At 34.4% G+C, this 839-nt stretch overlaps 1 protein-coding gene across 1 annotated transcript in view; it reads left to right on the forward strand.

Moving 5' to 3' along the window:
• LOC109331489 (importin-5-like) overlaps window positions 557-839 on the forward strand; it is a 14,630-nt gene continuing 14,347 nt past the window's right edge. Inside the window, exon 1 of the mRNA XM_019566026.1 lies at window positions 557-687. Coding sequence (XP_019421571.1) covers window positions 587-687 — 101 coding nt within the window. The 5' untranslated portion in view covers window positions 557-586. The remainder of the gene's footprint in view (window positions 688-839) is intronic.

Raw genomic sequence — 839 nt, forward strand, 5'->3', positions numbered from 1 at the left:
TAAAGCATACACAATATGAGGAGGGATTCACATATTCCCCATCCTAACCATCAATTTTATGGACATCTAATGATTTAGATCTACTCACTAATTTAAACCATCGAATTTTTCTAAAATTAATGGTTTAGATCTACTAACTTATTCTTGGAATAATATAACAAAAACATTATAATTCTCCAAAATCAAATACTTAAACATGTAGGCCGATTGATAGGAAGCATGCATATGCATTGACACGCTAATCACTACAATTTAATGTTTGTTGGATTTATGATTATAGGAGGAGCATTAGTGTTTTACCTTCACAAACCCTACTGTATAAAAGGTTTTTTATTTAAAAAAAGCAAAAAGTAAAAAATAAAATAATAAGAGTGGATAAGCAAAACTTCAGAGCTGCCAATTAAAACACCTCCCACAACAAAAAAGAATTATCCAACTCCTTTTCTACGCTTCCCTCTCTCTTAAGCTGCCGCCAACACCAAAACACTCCCCATCATACATATATAAACCCACTGCAACCGCACTCCAAAACAAAACCCCCCAAAAACCTCTCTATCCTTTGAATCTGAAACCGCCACCATCATCAATGGCTACCGATCCGACTCAGCAACAACAACTCGCCCTGATCTTAGGCCCCGACCTGACCCACTTAGAATCCCTTATCTCAAACCTCATGTCCTCCACCTCATCTCAAACTTCGTGTCTGCCGACGAATACTTTGTGATACTACATATTCAATTTTTATATATTTCATTTTTTGAATTAAAATGTATTTGTTGTATTCGGGGTAATTTATATTATATTTTTTGTGTGTTTATGATAATGTTTAATTTAAGGTG

The sequence above is a fragment of the Lupinus angustifolius genome, chromosome LG17 (assembly GCF_001865875.1).
Source record: "Lupinus angustifolius cultivar Tanjil chromosome LG17, LupAngTanjil_v1.0, whole genome shotgun sequence".
In the NCBI taxonomy this organism is placed as follows: domain Eukaryota; kingdom Viridiplantae; phylum Streptophyta; class Magnoliopsida; order Fabales; family Fabaceae; genus Lupinus; species Lupinus angustifolius.